We start from the raw sequence: 20,291 nt of genomic DNA on the forward strand, positions 1-20,291 counted from the left end.
ATATACCGGGGTTATTCACTCGGAATCAAACGGATTCTAGGATACACCGGGGTTATTCACTCGGAACCAAACGGATTCTAGGATACACCGGGGTTATTCACTCGGAATCAAACGGATTCTAGGATACACCGGGGTTATTCACTCGGAATCAAACGGATTCTAGAATACACCGGGGTTATTCACTCGGAATCAAACGGATTCTAGAATACACCGGGGTTATTCACTCGGAATCAAACGGATTCTAGGATACACCGGGGTTATTCACTCGGAACCAAACGGATTCTAGAATACACCGGGGTTATTCACTCGGAATCAAACGGATTCTAGGATACGCCGGGGTTATTCACTCAGAACCAAACGGATTCTAGGATACACCGGGGTTATTCACTCAGAACCAAACGGATTCTAGAATACACCGGGGTTATTCACTCAGAATCAAACGGATTCTAGAATACACCGGGGTTATTCACTCAGAACCAAACGGATTCTAGGATACACCGGGGTTATTCACTCGGAATCAAACGGATTCTAGAATACACCGGGGTTATTCACTCAGAACCAAACAGATTCTAGAATACACCGGGGTTATTCACTCAGAACCAAACGGATTCTAGGATACACCGGGGTTATTCACTCGGAATCAAACGGATTCTAGAATACACCGGGGTTATTCACTCGGAATCAAACGGATTCTAGAATACACCGGGGTTATTCACTCGGAACCAAACGGAAGTAAACAGGATGAAATGGAGATGGACTAACCTGAACTTGTCCAATAAGAAATACTCATTTCCGGCTGCAAAACGTTTTGCTACATGAATACACCCCTTTGGATAAAACAACAGTGAATAAATGTTCTCACATACAGCTTCAGATTTTTTTCTTCTCATTTTGTCTGTCATAGTTGAAGTGTACCTATGGTGAAAATTACAGGCCTCTCTCATCTTTTTAAGTGGGAGAACTTGCACAATTGGTGGCTGACTAAATACTTTTTTGCCCCACTGTATATTACTATTTACTTGGCTGTGAAAAGGTTTCATCCTTTTCATATTTTGAAAGATGTGGGAGGGGGGGGGGGGGGTAAATTATCTCCATTTCTCATTTCTCTCCATCATTGGTGTTATTCCAGAGAGCTAGATCATTAAGTTAGCCAGCAGCTAACTTTTAATAAACAGTCTCAGATATCTCTTCATTTTTCTGTTTAATTTGGAAACAGAAACTTGACTATTGGTTGTTTTTTAGGTCAATTATACCGTGATAATTTCAAGTGTAATATTTCTGGAAAATAGGAAGTTATTTCAGAATATTTAGGCTAATTTATTGCTCCTGCTTTCTGGAACAACCCCCGTGAGCCCTGCGGCGTCTGTGGCGCGTATGGATGAATGAACGTCATGTCGACTACAGTGAGCCAGAACATTTAGAAATAACTAGATAAGAATGCATCCATCTTTTTGTATATTGAAATAAATAAAATAAATACTGACTATTAACCGTCTGTGTGTTTATTCTCAGACCAATTTAAGTCCTGTGTTTTGGACGCATGCACAAAAATACATTTGTAGTCCCCATGGTCAAAAACACACAACAGAACCAGTGCACACTAAAGTGTGTTTTTGTGTGTGTGTTAGTGTAGACAAGGGCTGTGATTCAATCCGTTCAGCTGTAGATCTGGGTTATAGCACGCTTAACATTTTGAAAGGTAAATATCTGACTGAGCCAATATATGCAGTGTTCACAGTGAATGTGGGATCGGATTGAATACCTGGCCCACATTTTAAAACGCAAATATGGATTACACTTCAAATAAAAAAGGAAAATAAGATAATTGCAAAGCATAGGCTAAAGAATACAAATAATGTGGAACAAAATAATCAATATATCTCACAGTATAATGTACAGTAGACTAAGTTGTAAGATGTCGACTAACCCATAGACTGGAATTATCTTTCTCTCTCATCCTAACAGGTGTGTGTGTTCGTTACTGATGATGCCCAGTAGGGGGCGGCGTCTACTCCATCTTTAACGAGATCTTCCCTGGTATGATCGTGATGATCATTGACAGCTGCCTTCAAGGACACAAATAAACAATGCTTTCTCGCTACTAAGATCAGTGAAATGTAGGCTGAACTGACAACGGAGTGAAGAGCAGAAATCTCAACTAGCAAGCAAGTCGCAGCAATGACGAATTGAGTGTGTTCGCTTTCATGCGAAAGGAGGGGTCCTCATTGTGGGGGGAGATTCTGGCAGGGGGGAATTTTCGGCACAACACCGGCTCCAGGCAAAAGCAACAATCTTTTTTAGCATCTCAGTCAGGGTCTCAACTTTCTGTTGAGAGTTAGAATAGTAGAATATACAAGGTGCAATGTGTTTTGTGAGTCACTGACAGTCACTCAATGAGCTATGTCAGCTAACAATTTTTAGATTAGTAAATTTAATCAGTTATCTTAAACTGCGCAAAGAGTTTGATGGATCTGGTGGACATGAGTTGTCTTATTTTAACCTGGGGCCTGTTGCACAAAAGTAGAATTAAGACATCCGGGATAAATGACTCAGCTGAGCTCAATGAAGCCAAAACATGTGCGTCCAGGCTTAATTGGTTGCACAAAGACCAAGCCAGGATGAGCAGACACGGATTCATTAAGCCAGGTGAAACCAATCCTGGATAGGTGCGCGCTCACGGCTCACTCAAATAGACCCCGCCACAGATCACAGATTAACTGATTTACCATGGCAACTAGAGCCGCGTACTTTTCCCCGTCGGAAGCACAAATCCTCATGGAGGCATACGAGGAGGTAAAAGATATAATTAAGAAGAAAGGCAACACCGCCACAGTGATAAAGCAAAGAGAAAAAGCGTGGCAAAGTATTGCAGACCGCCTGAATGCGTAAGTAGTGCACAATTACACACTCACCGCTCCGCTGAAACATCACAATTACAATTCAAATATTTAATTCACATCTCCAAAAATGCAGTTGTACTGTAATTATGAAACGGTTAAATTTTTAATTGAAATGCACTGCAGATATGAGTGAAATTGTGTAAAGTAACTCCATCACACTGTATAAAGCTATGATACATTTTTTTATATTTTTACTGAAAACAAGACAAAAATACCAAGTAATTTTTTGCAGTGTGACTCCATTAAATGTGTGTGTGTGTGTGTGTGTGTGTGTGTGTGTGTGTGTGTGTGTGTGTGTGTGTGTGTGTGTGTGTGTGTGTGTGTGTGTGTGTGTGTGTGTGTGTGTGTGTGTGTGTGTGTGTGTGTGTGTGTGTGTGTGTGTGTGTGTGTGTGTAGATTAAACATGAACGGGCCAAAACGGACATGGCAGCAGGTCAAAATCAAATACAAGAACATTCTGCAGAATGGTATGGTCCCTGACTAATATTTAACAAAGCACAAGCATATATTGTACCCAGAAGGTGCCTGCTCACACATTGTCTGTACTGTTTTAGCAGTGAAAAAGAATACCCACAGACAAGGCACGGGTGGTGGGTCACCAAAGGCTGACCTTACCCCAGCAGAGGACATGGCCTTGGAGCTAAATAAAGGCAGGCCCGTCTTAGAGGGGATCCCTGGGGGGAAAGAGACGAGCATAGGTTCCTCCCAAGATGCCACCCGCTTCATTCAAGGTATGTCCTTCCATCTCTACATGGGATACAACCACATTCATATTGAATCAATTTGGACTGTCTGACTTTGGTTTACCTATTGCCTTGCAGTGTCTGGCAGCACTGTGTTCCTGTTAGAGCCACCAGCACAAGCACCAGACGATGCTGATCCAGTGAGTACTCCATCAAAGGCATACTGTAGGCCTGGCATGTCTTGTCTACTAGCTTCAATATGAATCCGATTAAATGTGATAGGGTGAAGGCCCCAGTGCAGCAGCAACAGCACATGATGGAGACGATGATGAGGAGGAGACCATCTCTCGGGATTCCAGAAGGCATGAGGTATCATGTTAAGACTGTGAAAGTACTATTTACTCTACAATGGTGAGGAGTCCTCATCAAAATCAAAAAATCTAATTTCTTTTACAGGACCCAGATGCTATACAGTGGGAAAACCAGCCTGGCAACATAGTGCGTATTAATAAAAGGACACCACATCCTGCCAAATTCCAGCTGCGCTAATTGTATTGTGTTCACAGAGCTCACAAGCTATCAGAAAGTTGTATGGCAACCACCTCCGGCGCCAAATAGAACTGGCAGACATAGACATTCAGTACAAGAAGAAAAAGATGGAAAATCTTGCACTGGAGTCCGAAATAAAAAAGAGGACAATTAGGAAACTGGACCTTGAAATAAAAAAACTTGAGAGGGAGGTGAGATATGCCTTCAATGTACACTGTATGCTAACTGTAACACAAATGTATTAATCATTATTTTTCTTTCCTCCCCCAGCTCCAAGAAGATGACACAGCTCAAAATAAAAATTAGGTATATTCTCGTAAAGTCAAGTGAGCCATGACATATGAGCTCTTATTGTGAGCACACAGGACGGTGGCATCTTTCTAAGTTTTTTTTAATTTTCCCAGCAATCAGTACAACCAAGTCATCGTTATAAGGCATCGCCCTCTTTTGCCCACCCCCCCAGCACCAGGTGTGGCCACTAGCCTATATGAAGGCCCAAAATTGTGTGTTCCTTTCTGCTCTGACAATGGCATGCCCATTCGTGCGAGATGTGGTGGATGAAGAAGCACTTGTGCTGAGGAGAGCCTTCAGGCGAGAAAGGGTCTTCAGGGACCGGTTGGACCCACTGGCCTTCCCTGATGACCATCTATATGAAAGATACAGGTTTTCTGCAGATGGCATCAGGTATCTATGCAGACTACTGGGTCCCAGGATTAAGCACCGCACTGCACGGAGCCATGCACTGAGTGTGGAGCAAATGGTTTGTGTGGCCTTGCGCTTTTTTGCTAGTGGAGCCTTCCTGTACTCAGTGGGGGATGCAGAACAGCTGAACAAGGCCACAATTTGCCGCACAATAAGGAGTGTGTGTCTGGCTATCAAAGCATTAGCAGATGTCTTCATCTCCTTCCCTGGCCACAGAAGACTCTGTGACATCAAAGAGGAGTTCTATAGGATTGCAGGTAAGAGGATCTACAAATTACAGGACAACTGTTAACACATAGTATGATACTCATTACTTTGTGTGACAGGTTTCCCCAATGTCATTGGTGCAGTGGACTGCACACACAAGGATAAAAGCCCCCTCAGGTGCCCATGAGGCCGATTTTGTGAATAGGAAATCCTTTCACAGCATTAATGTTCAGGTGAACATAACTTTTTGATATTGTCCATTGACGAACACTCTGCATTGCCAGTGATGTGCATTGATTGGTGTAATATTCCTCATCTTATGATTTCAGATGGTCTGCAATGCTGACTGTGTGATCAGCAATGTTGTGGCAAAATGGCCTGGCTCAGTCCATGACTCCAGAATCTTTCGGGCCTCAAATCTATCAGTGCCTATCACAAGGTAAGCCACACAACCCCTATTTATAACCATCATGGCTGTGTCAAGAATATCACTGTGTTTATGAGGTAGTAATGATGAGATTTTGTGTTGACAGGTGAATTCTCTGGTGTGTTGCTGGGAGACAGGGGGTATGGCTGCCAGCCTTTTCTCCTGACACCTTTCACAGACCCCCAGGAAGCACAGCAGGCCTACAACCATGCCCATGCCAGGACCAGGGCCAGAGTTGAAATGACCTTTGGCCTCCTGAAGGCACGCTTTCACTGCCTTCACAAATTAAGGGTCAGCCCTGTTAGGGCATGTGATATTACTGTGGCTTGTGCTGTCCTCCACAATGTGGCCTGCCTGAGGAAGGAGAGGGCCCCCAGAGTGCCACCAGCCATGGACTGGGACAATCCGGCAATCTTCCCTGATGACGACAGTGGTCGGCTGCTGAGGGACCAATATGTGTTGAATTATTTTAGTTAGTATGTGTGCTTTCAATTTTGGTTAAATATGTCCTGCGGTGGCAGAGGAATTTGGTTTTTTTTGGGTTCGTTTTTTGACGAATTTGGCCTCTTATGATGTTTGTGCGGTATACTGTGTGTAATACAAGGCTGCAGGGAGGCTACTGCATCCATTCATTTGTCTGTTCAGTTGATGTGTATGGATTTGTCCTGCATTTATTTTAGTGTGCAGACATGCAGGGTGTGTTATATACAGACCTTTGAATGTGTATGTATCATTTTGTATAATATGCTTGGATTCTGTGCTTTCCATCTTGTAGAGTCACTGTGACTTCAGTTTCGAAAGGAGCTGATGGTTTACCTGCTTTGTTTTGTCCTTATTCAATAAAGGAACATAATGTTACACATTGTGTTTTTATATTCATATGGAATGTGTATTTGTTTATATGACAGAGTACTAGGGCCACACTGAAGAAAAAGGATAAAGTCATAAATTTATGAGGCTGGTTCTTTCTGCAGAAAAGCTACATATTGTTTTTACAGTTTTGATACGTATGACAATGTGATACTTAATATTCTGGCACATCAGCATGTCTTTGTTTATGAAACCATACTGAAGTACAATTTCACGAAATGCCCCACATCTGTCATTTTAACAACTGTCCTCCTTTAAAACAACTGGTTACAATATTATGACTTGTGTTTTTTTCCCCTCTGTGGCCCTAATATTCTATCATTTTATATATAGCCTTATAGTCTATGGGAAACTAAATTATCTAATGATAGCAACATCTAAAAATCATTTTTTATCCAAAATCATTGAAATTAATGATCACAAACGTTTAAATAATAACAGTGGGTCTAGTTATATGTGATAACAATGTATAGTGAGCAGTGAAATAACTATTGGTTTCCATTTGTGGTGACTGCTGACTGACATTAGGGATGCGATTAAATAGATCCTGGAATTTAGCCTGGTCTGGAGCAGGCTAGCTCCACAGAATAAATCTCCATGGTAATTTATACCATAACATATCCTCCTGCCCCCTATCCATCTTTAGTGCAACTGGATTACGGATCAATTGAGCCAGGATCACCAAGATATCCTGGCTTAATCCCTTATCCTAGTTTTGTGCAACAGGCCCCTGGTGTTGTATTTATCTATTTATTGACAATAAATTCTGTTTTGGACTAAAACGGTTTCTGACTTCAAGAAACCTTTTTATGTACACGAGTTAACGGCCAACTTCGTCACGGTGTGCGTGCACTTCCATAGGGAACACACGTGTTGAGGCCACTTGAATGCATCCTGTCTCTGACACTAGATGGAAGGATTTACAAAAATGACTGACCAGTTTTATTACCTTTGGCAATGTAGTTATTAAGGATCCGCCCCTTTTTAAAAATCAATAAAAAAATCTATCACCGCGGATAGATGCCCACCCAGACCCTCCCCTATAGACTCAGGTTTTGCGGACTGTCACGTCCTGACCTTAGAGAGCCTTTTTATATCTCTATTTGGTTTGGTCAGGGTGTGATTTGGGGTGGGCATTCTATGTTTTTGTTTTCTATGATTTTGTATTTCTATGTTTTGGCTGGGTATGGTTCTCAATCAGGGACAGCTGTCTATCGTTGTCTCTGATTGGGAACCATATTTAGGTAGCCCTTTTCCCTCCTTTCAGTGTGGGAAGTTGTCTTTGTTTGTGGCACTATAGCCTTAAGCTTTACGGTCGTTTTGTATTGTTTATTGTTTTTGTCGGCGTCATCCTAAATAAAAGGAATATGTACTCTCACCACGCTGCGCTTTGGTCCTCTTCCTTTGATGGCCGTGACAAAGGGACACCGATCCCAAATAAGTTTAACATGTATAGGGTATACACACTTAGTTTGAACATTATAGCTACATAGGCCTAAATTGTGCATATTACAAAAATGGGACATTAATTAACAGTAATGTAGTAGGCTGTACTATTTGTGTGGGTCACTAAAGTCAATCAAATTTCAATCAAATTTATTTATAAAGCCCTTCTTACATCAGCTGATGTCACAAAGTGCTGTACAGAAACACAGCCTAAAACCCCAAACAGCAAGTTACACTGAACAAAAATACGAACGCAACATGTAAATCAAACATGCCAGAAATCTTCCATACGTACAAAAAAGCTTCTTTCTCTCAAATTTTGTGCACAAATTTGTTTACATCCTCTGTTAGTGAGCATTTCTCCTTTGCGAAGATAATCTATAAACCTGACAGGTGTGGCATATCAAGAAGTTGATTAACCAGGATGATCATTACACAGGTGCACCTTGTACTGGGGATAATAAAAGGCCACTCTAAAATGTGCAGTTTAGCCAAACAACACAATGCCACAGATGTCGCAAGTTTTGAGGGAGTGTAATTGACATGCCGACTGCAGGAATGTTCACCAGAGCTTTTGCCAGAGAATGTAACGTTCATTTCTCTACCATGAGCCGCCTCCAACGTCGTTTTAGAGAATTTGGCAGTACGTCCAACCGGCCTCAGAACCGCAGACCACATGTAACCACGTCAGCCCAGGACCCCCAGATCCGACTTCTTCACATGCAGGATGGTCTGAGACCAGCCACTCAGACAGCTGATTAAAATGTGGGTTTGCACAACCATATAATTTCTGAACAAACTGTCAGAAACCATCTCGGGGAAGCTCATATGCTCGTCGTCCTCACCAGGGTCTTGACATAACTGCAGATCCGCGTCGTGACCGACTTCAGTGGGCAAATGCTCCCCTTCGATGGCCACTGACACGCTGGAGAAGTGTGCTCTTCACGGATTAATCCCTGTTTTAACTGTACCGAGCAGTACGGCGTTGTGTAGGTGAGCGGTTCGCTGATGTCAACGTTGTGGTGGCGGTGGGGTTATGGTATGGGCAGGCATAATCTACAGACAACAAACACAATTGCATTTTATCGATGGCAATTTTAATTCACAGAGATACCGTGACGAGATCCTGAGGCCCATTTGTCGTGCCATTCATCTGCCGCCATCACCTCATGTTTCAGCATGATAATGCACAGCCCCATGTTGCAAGGATCTGTACACATTTCCTGGAAGCTGAAAATGTCCCAGTTCTTCCATGGCCTGCATACTCACCAGACATGCCACCCATTGAGCATGTTTGGGATGCTCTGGATCGACGTGTACAACAGCGTGTTCCAGTTCCCACCAATATCCAGCCACTTCACACAGCCATTGAAGAGGAGTGGGACAACGTTCCACAGGCCACAATCAAGAGCCTGATCAACTCTATGTGAAGGAGATGTGTTGCGCTGCATGAGGCAAATGGTGGCCACACCAGATACTGACTGGTTTTCTGATCCACGCTCCTACCTATGTTTTTTAAGGTATCTGTGACCAACAGATGCATATCTGTATTCCCAGTCATGTGAAATCCATAGATTAGGGCCTAATGAATTTATTTAAATTGACTGATTTCCTTATTATGTGTTTATTTTAGTTCAGTCTGAATGTGTTATTACAGTGTTACTTCATCTATAAGTGTTTGCTAGGTAAATCCCCGCCTTATCCAAGCTCACTGGTCACCATAGCAACACCCACCCGTAGCACACGCTCCAGCAGGTATATCTCACTGGTCATCCCCAAAGCCAACACTTCCTTTGGCCGCCTTTCCTTCCAGTTTTCTGCTGCCAATGACTGGAACGAATTGCAAAAATCTCTGAAGCTGGAGTCTTATTTCTCCCTCTCTAACTTTAAACATCAGCTGTCTGAGCAGTTTACCAACCACTGTACCTGTACACAGCCCATCTGTAAAGCCCATCTGTAAATACTTCCGGCGCCGACCGAGATGGCCGCCTCGCTTCGCGTTCCTAGGAAACTATGCAGTATTTTGTTGTTTTATGTGTTATTCCTTACATTGGTACCCCAGGTAATCTTAGGTTTCATTACATACAGTCGGGAGGAACTACTGAATATAAGAGCAACGTCAACTCACCATCGTTACAACCAGGAATATGACTCTCCCAAAGCGGATCTGGTGTTTTGCCTTCCACCCAATACAATGGATCTGTGTCCCCAAACAACGACGCCGAAAAAGGGGCAAACGAGGCGGTCTCCTGGTCAGGCTTCTGAGACGGGCACATCGGGCTCCACTCCCTAGCATACTACTCGCCAATGTCCAGTCTCTTGACAATAAGGTTGATGAAATCCGAGCACGGGTAACATTCCAGAGAGACATCAGGGATTGTAACGTTCTTTGCTTCACGGAAACATGGCTCACTCGAGAGACGCTAACGGAGTCGGTGCAGCCAGCTGGTTTCTTCACGCATCGCGCCGACAGAAACAAACATCTTTCTGGTAAGAAGAGGGGCCGGGGTGTATGCCTTATGATCAACGAGACGTGGTGTGATCATAACAACATACAGGAACTCAAGTCATTCTGTTCACCAGATTTAGAATTCCTCACAATCAAATGTCGACCGCATTATCTACCAAGGGAATTCTCTTCGATTATAATCACAGCCGTATATATTCCCCCCCAAGCAGACACATCGATGGCCCTGAACGAATTTTATCTGACTCTTTGTAAACTGGAAACCACACACCCTGAGGCTGCATTCATCGTAGCTGGGGATTTTAACAAGGCTAATCTGAAAACAAAACTCCCTAAATTCTATCAGCATATCGATTGTGCTACCAGGGCTGGTAAAACCTTGGATCATTGTTATACTAACTTCCGCGACGCATATAAGGCCCTCCCCCGCCCTCCTTTCGGAAAAGCTGACCACGACTCCATTTTGTTGCTTCCAGCCTACAAACAGAAACTAAAACAACAAGCTCCCGCGCTCAGGTCTGTTCAACGCTGGTCCGACCAATCTGATTCCACGCTTCAAGACTGCTTCGATCACGTGGATTGGGATATGTTCCGCATTGCGTCCAACAACAACATTGAGGAATATGCTGATTTGGTGAGCGAGTTCATTAGAAAGTGCATTGACGATGTCGTACCCACAGCAACGATTAAAACATTCCCAAACCAGAAACCGTGGATTGATGGCAGCATTCGCGTGAAACTGAAAGCGCGAACCACTGCTTTTAACCAGGGCAAGGTGACCGGAAACATGACCGAATACAAAACAGTGTAGCTATTCCCTCCGCAAGGCAATCAAACAAGCTAAGTCCCAGTATAGAGACAAAGTAGAGTCGCAATTCAACAGCTCAGACACAAGCGGTATGTGGCAGGGTCTACAGTCAATCACGGATTACAAAAAGAAAACCAGCCCCGTCACGGACCAGGATGTCTTGCTCCCAGACAGACTAAATAACTTTTTTGCTCGCTTTGAGGACAATACAGTGCCACTGACACGGCCCGCTACCAAAACCTGCGGGCTCTCCTTCACTGCAGCCGAGGTGAGTAAAACATTTAAACGTGTTAACCCTCGCAAGGCTGCAGGCCCAGACTGCATTCCCAGCCGCGTCCTCAGAGCATGCGCAGACCAGCTGGCTGGTGTGTTTAAGGACATATTCAATCAATCCTTATCCCAGTCTGCTGTTCCCACATGCTTCAAGAGGGCCACCATTGTTCCTGGTCCCAAGAAAGCTAAGGTAACTGAGCTAAACGACTACCGCCCCGTAGCACTCACTTCCGTCATCATGAAGTGCTTTGAGAGACTAGTCAAGGACCATATCACCTCCACCCTACCTGACACCCTAGACCCACTCCAATTTGCTTACCGACCCAATAGGTCCACAGACGACGCAATCGCAACCACACTGCACACTGCCCTAACCCATCTGGACAAGAGGAATACCTATGTGAGAATGCTGTTCATCGACTACAGCTCAGCATTTAACACCATAGTACCCTCCAAACTTGTCATCAAGCTCGAGACCCTGGGTCTCGACCCCGCCCTGTGCAACTGAGTCCTGGACTTCCTGACGGGCCGCCCCCCCAGGTGGTGAGGGTAGGTAACAACATCTCCACCCCGCTGATCCTCAACACTGGGGCCCCACAAGGGTGCGTTCTGAGCCCTCTCCTGTACTCCCTGTTCACCCACGACTGCGTGGCCATGCACGCCTCCAACTCAATCATCAAGTTTGCGGACGACACTACAGTGGTAGGCTTGATTACCAACAACGACGAGACGGCCTACAGGGAGGAGGTGAGGGCCCTCGGAGTGTGGTGTCAGGAAAATAACCTCACACTCAACGTCAACAAAACAAAGGAGATGATTGTGGACTTCAGGAAACAGCAGAGGGAGCACCCCCCTATCCACATCGACGGGACAGTAGTGGAGAAAGTGGAAAGTTTTAAGTTCCTCGGTGTACACATCACGGACAAACTGAATTGGTCCACCCACACAGACAGCGTTGTGAAGAAGGCGCAGCAGCGCCTCTTCAACCTCAGGAGGCTGAAGAAATTCGGCTTGTCACCAAAAGCACTCACAAACTTCTACAGATGCAAAATCGAGAGCATCCTGTCGGGCTGTATCACCGCCTGGTACGGCAACTGCTCCGCCCACAACCGTAAGGCTCTCCAGAGGGTAGTGAGGTCTGCACAACGCATCACCGGGGGCAAACTACCTGCCCTCCAGGACACCTACACCACCCGATGTCACAGGAAGGCCATAAAGATCATCAAGGACAACAACCACCCGAGCCACTGCCTGTTCACCCCGCTATCATCCAGAAGGCGAGGTCAGTACAGGTGCATCAAAGCAGGGACCGAGAGACTGAAAAACAGCTTCTATCTCAAGGCCATCAGACTGTTAAACAGCCACCACTAACATTTAGTGGCCGCTGCCAACATACTGACTCAACTCCAGCCACTTTAATAATGGGAATTGATGGAAATTATGTAAAAATGTATCACTAGCCACTTTAAACAATGCCACTTAATATAATGTTTACATACCCTACATTACTCATCTCATATGTATATGTATATACTGTACTGTATATCATCCACTGCATCTTGCCATCTTTATGTAATACATGTATCACTAGCCACTTTAAACTATGTCACTTTATGTTTACATACCCTACATTACTCATCTCATATGTATAGACTGTACACTATACCATCTACTGCATCTTGCCTATGCCGTTCTGTACCATCACTCATTCATATATCTTTATGTACATATTCTTTATCCCTTTACACTTGTGTGTATAAGGTAGTAGTTGTGGAATTGTTAGGTTAGATTACTTGTTGGTTATTACTGCATTGTCGGAACTAGAAGCACAAGCATTTCGCTACACTCGCATTAACATCTGCTAACCATGTGTATGTGACAAATAAAATTTGATTTGATTTGATTTAGCACACCCGACTACCTCATCCCCATATTATTATTTACCCTCTTGCTCTTTTGCACCCCAGTATCTCTACTTGCACATCATCATCTGCACATCTATCTCTCCAGTATTAATGCTAAATTGTAATTATTTCGCATCTATGGCCTATTTATTGCCTTTACCTCCCTACTCTTCTACATTTGCACACACTGTATATAGATTTTTCAATTTTTATTTTCTATTGTGTTATTTACTGTACGTTTGTTTATGTGTAACTCTGTGTTGTTTTTGTCGCACTGCTTTGCTTTATCTTGGCCAGGTCGCAGTTGTAAATGAGAACTTGTTCTCAACTGGCCCACCTGGTTAAATAAAATAATAAATATATAAAAAATAAACACACTAATGTTAAAATGTACTAAACCACCATCAGGCAACATTACTACATTCTACATCAACCTATTATTTACAGTGCATTTATCGCAACACGTGAAGTAGTCGTGGTTCACGGACGCGGTTATAAAATGTAGCTGGAGGACAGTAGAAGCAACGTGTGGATGAAATATTGTAGAAAGTGTTTGAGGGCAGCCAGGAACAAGGAGGCTCCAGCATCACGTGACAGGAGGCTACAACAGTCAACGGAGATTAAAAGTTGGGAACGCTAAGTGACTCACACTAAACACGAAGAAGTTATTCTCCTTCTGAAAGAAATAAGTTTTTCATATTGTATAAATAACTTTTTTTGATTGAGAATGCCACTGAGGTACACAAGTTGGGTGAGTTTGTTATGTTTCTGATAGCAAGAAGAAATGCTACTGGCTAGCGCTCGACTCAGGCTAACGGTAGCTAACGGTAGTTGGGATGCCAGCACGGCAGTGTTACAGAGAAGACTCCCTGCTTTATCGATTAGTGCTAACTAGGCGGATATTTTTCGGGTGTAACGTTAGAGCTAGAAATAGACGGTCCCAGGTTGATTGTATTGTAGGCGAGGTGGCCTAAAATCAATAACAGCACATTTACATCTGTAGCTAACAGTTGTAAGAACATTGTAACAAATGTTTACCAACTCTACACTGTAATTTAACTATGTAGCTAAGTTAGATATATCACTTCATATTACTAAGACTTGCTAAATTCTCTTCAATATCTCTTAATTTATTTACACACATAACAAACATGAGATATGACAGAATTAAGTTAAATAAGTAGCTAGTCAAACAAACAAACGACACAACATCTAGTGTTTTCGAGCCAACCCGGGACTTAGGATCGGTCAGGACCACCCACATGGGGGCTAACACCACCCTAGTGGCCTGTAGCATACTCTAGGTAGAGTGTCACCGGTGACAACGGACAGACGGGCACCAGAACCTCTGGGATGATAAGGAAGAGCAGCAGTGGTACTGGAGGAGGAGGAGAAGAAGAAGGGAATAATACAAAACACCAACAGAACAAACAGCATCGCTCCAGCTTCACCACCCAGGGCCCGTGTCGTCTCTCCAACATGGGCCGGAGCTACAGGACCACCAACCCTCTGGGGAGTATGGAGCTTGGGTCCAACAGTTTGGGTCTGGGGTCCACCGTGGCAGGAGCGCCTGGGGTAGATCCGGACTATGTGCTGCAGCTGGTGAATGACGTACGGAGGTTTTCCGATATGCTGCTCAGTCTTAAAGAAGCCTTCCATTCTGAAGGTGAGTCTGGGTTCACGTCCCAAATTGCACCCTATTCAATGCACTATCTTTGAGTAGAGATCATAGGGAGAGACCAGGAAGGTCTAGTGGTTACTGTACTAGTACCTGGTGTGTGGCAGGGTGGGTGGTTGGTTGTGAATTATTTCTTTAGGGTAGATACAATAGGCTACATTATGCTAAGGTTTCTCAGAAGTAACGTGTCTGTATCTCTCTTTCTCTCTCTGTGTGTGTGTGTGTGTGTGTGTGTGTGTGTGTGTGTGTGTGTGTACACTGTCCTGTTAAAGCAATATAACAAAGGCAGTGTTAGTCAGAGCCAACCATATAAAGTGTAAACTCCAGGAGAGGGCTGACAACGTTGGTGCTGACACAGCGTTAGCTTAGCGCTCCCCTCAGTGACTCCACAGCTACACAGCGTTAGCTTAGCGCTCCCCTCAGTGACTCCACAGCTACACAGCGTTAGCTTAGCGCTCCCCTCAGTGACTCCACAGCTACACAGCGTTAGCTTAGCGCTCCCCTCAGTGACTCCACAGCTACACAGCGTCAGCTTAGCGCTCCCCTCAGTGACTCCGCAGCTACACAGCGTTAGCTTAGCACTCCCCTCAGTGACTCCGCAGCTACACAGCGTTAGCTTAGCGCTCCCCTCAGTGACTCCACAGCTACACAGCGTCAGCTTAGCGCTCCCCTCAGTGACTCCGCAGCTACACAGCGTTAGCTTAGCACTCCCCTCAGTGACTCCGCAGCTACACAGCGTTAGCTTAGCGCTCCCCTCAGTGACTCCACAGCTACACAGCGTCAGCTTAGCGCTCCCCTCAGTGACTCCGCAGCTACACAGCGTTAGCTTAGCACTCCCCTCAGTGACTCCGCTACACAGCGTTAGCTTAGCACTCCCCTCAGTGACTCCACAGCTACACAGCGTTAGCTTAGCGCTCCCCTCAGTGACTCCACAGCTACACAGCGTCAGCTTAGCGCTCCCCTCAGTGACTCCGCAGCTACACAGCGTTAGCTTAGCACTCCCCTCAGTGACTCCGCTACACAGCGTTAGCTTAGCACTCCCCTCAGTGACTCCGCAGCTACACAGCGTTAGCTTAGCACTCCCCTCAGTGACTCCGCAGCTACACAGCGTTAGCTTAGCGCTCCCCTCAGTGACTCCGCAGCTACACAGCGTTAGCTTAGCACTCCCCTCAGTGACTCCGCAGCTACACAGCGTTAGCTTAGCACTCCCCTCAGTGACTCCGCAGCTACACAGCGTTAGCTTAGCACTCCCCTCAGTGACTCCGCAGCTACACAGCGTTAGCTTAGCACTCCCCTCAGTGACTCCGCAGCTACACAGCGTTAGCTTAGCACTCCCCTCAGTGACTCCGCAGCTACACAGCGTTAGCTTAGCACTCCCCTCAGTGACTCCGCAGCTACACAGCGTTAGCTTAGCACTCCCCTCAGTGACTCCACAGCTACACAGCGTTAGCTTAGCACTCCCCTCAGTGACTCCGCAGCTACACAGCGTTAGCTTAGCACTCCCCTCAGTGACTCCGCAGCTACACAGCGTTAGCTTAGCGCTCCCCTCAGTGACTCCGCAGCTACACAGCGTTAGCTTAGCGCTCCCCTCAGTGACTCCGCAGCTACACAGCGTTAGCTTAGCGCTCCCCTCAGTGACTCCGCAGCTACACAGCGTTAGCTTAGCGCTCCCCTCAGTGACTCCACAGCTACACAGCGTTAGCTTAGCGCTCCCCTCTGCTCTCCCTGTCCGGTCCACTAGGTCAGTGACTCCACAGGTCCAGGTCTGGATTACTGTTACGCCCATTCAGGGTTGTGTTCAGTAGGTACTAAACAGGAGAAAACATTTCACATTTTTAAGCTGAAGAGGGATTACTCCAGAACCCCCCCCAAAAAGTGTTGTGTTTTCCTCCAGAAAGTCAAGCTACTGATGTTCTATTCCTCCAGACAATGTGGACACTATATACATGGAGGTACCGGTACAGAGTCAATGTGGATGCTATATACAGGAGGGTACCAGTACAGAGTCAATGTGTCGGGGCACAGGTTAGTCAAGGTAATTTAGGTAATATGTACATGTAGGTAGAATTAAAGTGACTATGCATAGATAATAAACAGAGAGTAGCAGGGTAAAACAGGGGTCTGGGTAGCCTTTTGATTAGCTGTTCAGGAGTCTTATGGCTTGGGGGGTAGAAGCTGTTAAGAAGCCTTTTGGACATAGACTTGGTGCTCCGGTACCGCTTGCCGTACAATAGCAGAGAGAACAGTCTATGATTAGGGTGGCTGGAGTCTCTGACGATTTTTTGGGCCTTCCTCTGACACTGCCTGGTATACATGGTCCTGTATGACAGGAAGCTTGGTCCCAGTGATGTACTGGGCCGTACACACTACCCTCTGTAGGATAAACACCCATATCTACTGGGTGAAATACCACAGTGTGCCATCACAGCAGCGAGATTTGTGACCTGTTGCCACAAGAAAAGGGCAATCAGTGAATAAATCAAATCAAATCAAATCAAGTTTATTTTATATAGCCCTTCGTACATCAGCTAATATCTCGAAGTGCTGTACAGACACCCAGCCTAAAACCCCAAACAGCAAGCAATGCAGGTGTAGAAGCACGGTGGCTAGGAAAAACTCCCTAGAAAGGCCAAAACCTAGGAAGAAACCTAGAGAGGAACCAGGCTATGAGGGGTGGCCAGTCCTCTTCTGGCTGTGCTGGGTGGAGATTATAACAGAACTATGCCAAGTTCAAACACTGTTGTAAATACAACCCATACTCATGTTTATTTATTTTCCCTTTTGTACTTTAATTATTTGCACATCATTACAACACTGTATATAGACATAATATGACATTTGAAATGTCTTTATTCCTTTGGAACTTTTGTGTGTAATCTTTACTGTTCACTTTTTATTGTTTATTTCACTTTTGTTTATTATCTACTTCACTTGCTTTGGCAATGTTAACATATGTTTCCCATGCCAATAAAGCTCTTTCAATTGAAAGAGAGATTAAGAGAGGCACATGCTGGCTCTTGTGTTTTTCTGTTCATATTGTGACATGTCAGTGTCACTGGAGTATGGTGTGAAACCTGCACAAAGCTCTCTCTGAAAGACAGGCTTTAACAGGACTCCCCTCAGTGACTCCGCAGTTTGTAACAGTACAACAAAGAGAAAGACAGTTTGTAACAGTACAACAAAGAGAAAGACAGTTTGTAACAGTAACAACAAATAGAAAGACAGTTTGTAACAGTACAACAAAGAGAAAGACAGTTTGTAACAGTAACAACAAATAGAAAGACAGTTTGTAACAGTACAACAAAGAGAAAGACAGTTTGTAACAGTAACAACAAAGAGAAAGACAGTTTGTAACAGTACAACAAAGAGAAAGACAGTTTGTAACAGTACAACAAAGAGAAAGACAGTTTGTAACAGTAACAACAAAGAGAAAGACAGTTTGTACCAGTAACAACAAAGAGAAAGACAGTTTGTAACAGTACAACAAATAGAAAGACAGTTTGTAACAGTACAACAAATAGAAAGACAGTTTGTAACAGTACAACAAAGAGAAAGACAGTTTGTAACAGTACAACAAAGAGAAAGACAGTTTGTAACAGTACAACAAAGAGAAAGACAGTTTGTAACAGTACAACAAAGAGAAAGACAGTTTGTAACAGTAACAACAAAGAGAAAGACAGTTTGTACCAGTAACAACAAAGAGAAAGACAGTTTGTAACAGTACAACAAATAGAAAGACAGTTTGTAACAGTACAACAAATAGAAAGACAGTTTGTAACAGTACAACAAAGAGAAAGACAGTTTGTAACAGTACAACAAAGAGAAAGACAGTTTGTAACAGTACAACAAAGAGAAAGACAGTTTGTACACAGTGAAAAAAACCCATCAACAGTATGTACGGGAGGGGAAAAAAGCCTAAAATTGCTTGTCGAGTAACCCCCCCCCCCTTCCCTATTGGTCATTAATCCCACAGATTCAGCAGTGTGGACGAACAAACAATAACATAAAAACTAGACGCTAAAGAGATAAAGGAATAGAACATCTAAAACGAAAGTCAAGCTACCGGGGGTGCAGACCTGCGATGGACAGTAGGTGCCTCTTAGATTATTTTTTTTACACCGACGGGGATAGTGGTCACGCCTGCATCCGCTCCCCCTCCCTGGCGCTTGAGGGCGCCAGGCTGCCCATCATTACGCACACCTGTCACCATCGTTATGCGCACCAGTGTGTCTTTGGACTCACCTGGACTCCATTACTTTGTAGATTGCTCCCCTCTATATCTGTCTGTTCCTCAGTTTGATCCCCGTGTCAGCACTATTGTCGTTATGTTTCCCCTGTCCGGACGCAGTCCTTGTTCTGTTTCATGTCGGTTATTTATTAAATGTTCACTTCCTGTACTTGCTTCTCGTCTCCCAGCGTCTGTCCTTGCAGATAGCTTGGCAAAATCAGGTGGGAACGAGTTCCAGATCATAGGGCCTCTATAGATCATTCAGAATTGAGAATTGGTTTGTTCTTGAATATGGGTGACGTAGCTGTTGTCTGTTTCTTGTTTAGTAGTTATGGAATTCATTTGTGGCTTTAAAATAGTTTTTACAGCAGGGTCAGAAGCCACAGCCTTTTAACATTTGCCTCCAGTGTAGGGGCTTGAGGGAGAAGTACGGGCGTGAGGGAGAGGTACGGGCGTGAGGGAAAAGTAGGGGCGTGAGGGAGAAGTAGGGGCGTGAGGGAGAGGCAGGGGCGTGAGGGAGAAGCAGGGGCGTGAGGAGAAGCAGGACCGTGAGGGAAAGGCAGGGGCGTGAGGGAGAGGCAGGGGCGTGAGGGAGAAGCAGAAGCGTGAGGGAGAAGCAGGGGAGTGAGGGAGAAGCAGGGGCGTGAGGGAGAGGCAGGGGTGTGAGGGAGAAGCAGGAGCGTGAGGGAGGAGCAGGGGCGTGAGGGAGAAGTAGGGACGTGAGGGAGTAGCAGGGGCGTGAAGGAGAAGCAGGGGCGTGAGGGACGTGAAGGGGCGTGAGGGAGAAGAAGGGGCGTGAGGGAGAAGTAGGGGCGTGAGGGAGGAGAAGGGGCGTGAGGGAGAAGAAGGGGCGTGAGGGAGAAGAAGGGGCGTGAGGGAGAAGCAGGGGCGTGATGGAGAAGAAGGGGCGTGAGGGAGAAGCAGGGGCGTGAGGGAGAAGAAGGAGCGTGAGGGAGAAGCAGGGGCGTGATGGAGAGGCAGGGGCGTGAGGGAGAGGCAGGGGCGTGAGGGAGAAGTAGGGACGTGAGGGAGTAGCAGGGGCGTGAAGGAGAAGCAGGGGCGTGGGGGAGGTGAAGGGGCGTGAGGGAGAAGAAGGGGCGTGAGGGAGAAGTAGGGGCGTGAGGGAGAAGAAGGGGCGTGAGGGAGAAG

General features: G+C 45.2%; 2 protein-coding genes across 7 annotated transcripts in view; both read left to right on the forward strand.

Moving 5' to 3' along the window:
* The first annotated feature begins 2,147 nt into the window (after positions 1-2,147).
* On the forward strand, positions 2,148-6,347 carry LOC139550112 (uncharacterized). 4 transcript variants are annotated; one of them, XM_071360749.1, is made up of 11 exons: positions 2,149-3,367; positions 3,455-3,631; positions 3,722-3,783; positions 3,866-3,952; positions 4,040-4,081; positions 4,150-4,323; positions 4,403-4,438; positions 4,537-5,091; positions 5,161-5,274; positions 5,371-5,480; positions 5,575-6,347. In XM_071360749.1, exons 1-7 carry the CDS (start codon positions 3,304-3,306, stop codon positions 4,436-4,438), a joined length of 642 nt encoding a protein of 213 aa, XP_071216850.1. In that variant the 5' UTR covers positions 2,149-3,303; the 3' UTR covers positions 4,537-5,091; positions 5,161-5,274; positions 5,371-5,480; positions 5,575-6,347. The 4 variants fall into 4 exon arrangements, with proteins under 4 accessions (XP_071216848.1, XP_071216850.1, XP_071216847.1 ...); XM_071360747.1 differs by having other exon boundaries at positions 2,148-3,367; positions 4,150-4,438; XM_071360746.1 differs by having other exon boundaries at positions 4,150-5,091.
* A 7,470-nt stretch (positions 6,348-13,817) lies between these two features.
* The window catches only part of LOC139550114 (rho GTPase-activating protein 29-like), a 111,242-nt gene continuing 104,768 nt past the window's right edge, over positions 13,818-20,291 (forward strand). For all 3 annotated transcript variants that reach the window (XM_071360750.1, XM_071360752.1, XM_071360751.1), the window contains exon 1: positions 13,818-14,902. In XM_071360750.1, the coding sequence (XP_071216851.1) occupies positions 14,590-14,902 (313 nt within the window). In that variant the 5' untranslated portion in view covers positions 13,818-14,589. The remainder of the gene's footprint in view (positions 14,903-20,291) is intronic.

This window comes from Salvelinus alpinus, chromosome 23 (genome assembly GCF_045679555.1).
Source record: "Salvelinus alpinus chromosome 23, SLU_Salpinus.1, whole genome shotgun sequence".
Taxonomy (NCBI): Eukaryota; Metazoa; Chordata; class Actinopteri; order Salmoniformes; family Salmonidae; genus Salvelinus; species Salvelinus alpinus.